The 2,308-nt window shown below is 37.3% G+C and overlaps 1 protein-coding gene across 1 annotated transcript; it reads right to left on the bottom strand.

Annotated features, from left to right (window-relative positions):
• Window positions 1–1,609: 1,609 nt before the first annotated feature.
• On the bottom strand, window positions 1,610–2,071 carry LOC134246313 (uncharacterized protein F54H12.2-like). Its single transcript, XM_062728635.1, has one exon. The coding sequence runs from the start codon at window positions 2,069–2,071 to the stop codon at window positions 1,610–1,612; it is 462 nt and encodes a 153-aa protein (XP_062584619.1).
• Window positions 2,072–2,308: the final 237 nt, after the last annotated feature.

Genomic DNA, 2,308 nt, shown 5'->3' with positions numbered 1-2,308 from the left:
TAACAATAAATAACAGTTCAATCTTTTTTTTTATTTATTCACATCTTGACCAGCTCACATTCTTTAAGAACTTTTTCTTCCTAGCTTCTCTGGCTGCAATAGCTTCAGGTTTCTTCCAAGCTCCTATCTCCCATTCTATCCAATCTCTGGGCTCCAATTCCTTATTTCTCTCCTCAGGTTTCAGAACACCATATTCTTCATAGTCACCTCCTTGCTTGTAAAACATACTTTCCAGTTCTGGGGTACTGTGAGACATGGCAAAATTGGCATTGATATGAAGTCTGCACATAGTCAGTCCTCCTTCTGGTTCCTTCATTTGAATGAATCCCCTGATTTGATGCAGTTCTCCTGTCCAGGGATGTCTTTCCTTTTGTATAATCAAATACTGGAAACCAAAGAAGAAATCATCTTGGTTGCTCAGAAACATGTCTATATCTTCTTCTTCTTTAGGCTCTTTAATGGTGAAAGTCCAATTAATGGCTGTCCTGTAAAATCTGTCTGGACATTTAGGATCCTTCACAGGCTCATGCAGGGGTAAATATTCATTCTTAGGTTCCGGATCCAAGGTTTTCAACTCTATTCTTCTTTTTGTTTGAGGAGCTTCGTGATCCCCCTCCATAGGTTCCGTCATTCTCTTTTCTAATAAGGTAAATTTATCTTTATCCATCTCCATGTCTTCTAATATTCTAGGAATTCGTTTGCCAAACTGTCGTTTACTCAACCACATGCCCCACCAACTGAGGAGGATCGTCTTTAACACCTTGTTTTTATACCCCCACCTTGAATTGCATCATCTTTTTATAGTTGTTGCATCATCTTTTTATATCTATTGCATCATCTTTTTATATCTATTGCATCATCTTTTTATACCTGTTGCATCATCTTTTTATATCTATTGCATCATCTTTTTATATCTATTGCATCATCTTTTTATACCTGTTGCATCATCTTTTTATATCTATTGCATCATCTTTTTATATCTATTGCATCATCTTTTTTATACCCTGTTGCATACTGAAAACACTAACACATAAATAATAATAAGAACACAGATTTTTTTTTCATTTTTTATTAACAACAAACAACAAACAACAAACAACTCATTTACAATACATTTTTGATAAAAACATTGACACTTTTTGTCCATGACCCGTAGGTAATTTATGATAAGTGTTTTTAAACCAATTCGCTACGTATCTGTCCCTTTGTAAAGCCGTACTCTGGTCAAAGGGGAATAGCCACTCGTCGGTTTTCTTTCTTTTCTTGTCTCTTTGATGTAAATAATACACGCAATATTGTCCACACACATCGGTATTCCAGTCTTGATAGCGATACGGATTATAAATCCATTGTTGAGCATGACGCTGGATAAAATCTTGAATTTCTTTTTGTAAGGGAGGAAATCCATAAGAATCGAAATATTCCACCACGGGATTGCTCACATATAGACACACCCAATGTTCTCCAGGTCGATCTTGAGGATCCGTATTGACCACGACAGCTTTTTCTCCAGGTCTTAATTGATCCGGTAATAAATCTACAGGATACACGCCTCCAAAAGAACTCTTGAATTCTCTGGATAAGACTTCTCTCAATTGTCCCGTATCCATTAGTAATCAATGCTCACTTCTCTCTGTTTGTTAATTTCTAATAAGTTATCGAATTCTGCATACACCACACAATTGATGGTGTTAACCGTATTGTTGGTAAACTGCACTTCTACTCTCAGATTTCCTGTTTCTATGATGTGGAATTTATCCGATTGCGCTTCTTGATCTTTAGTGAAATCCCAGCCCCATAGAGTGTAGCCGCTTTTATACTCTTCTAGGGTGATGTCCGGAGCCCAATCTTCTCCTAATTTTCCCAGAGCTTGATACAGACTGAGATAGGATCTCAGATATAAATCCTCGTTGAAATGAGGTTCAAAACAACGAGTACTCATGGTCTCTCCGTTGATACTGACATCTAATTTCTTGATCCCAAAGTTTTGGAAATGAAAGGGATTTTTAGTTTTATCTCCGTTGAAAGCCGCATTCTCCACAACAAAGCCTAAAATGAGACGTTTAGGCATCTGACCTTGAAACAGATGATCCGTTATCTTAGACTGGGTCCCTATGGGGAATGGTAAAGGTTTTCACTTCCACTCTTCTCAAGGGATATTTGGCTCTGTGGGTATTCAAACTCTGATTAATGGTATTCATCATGACTGCTGTGGGTTTGACTTTTCTCACCCACAAGATCATACTCAATATTTTCACTTTTCCTGTACTTCCTCCTTTGATCATCATGTAGAAAGAAGGTCTAGCTC

This window comes from Saccostrea cucullata, unplaced genomic scaffold (assembly GCF_032062105.1).
Source record: "Saccostrea cucullata isolate Sc308-1 unplaced genomic scaffold, CSIRO_AGI_Scuc_v1 ctg3994, whole genome shotgun sequence".
NCBI lineage: Eukaryota > Metazoa > Mollusca > Bivalvia > Ostreida > Ostreidae > Saccostrea > Saccostrea cuccullata.
This window is presented reverse-complemented; position numbering and strand designations above follow the sequence as displayed.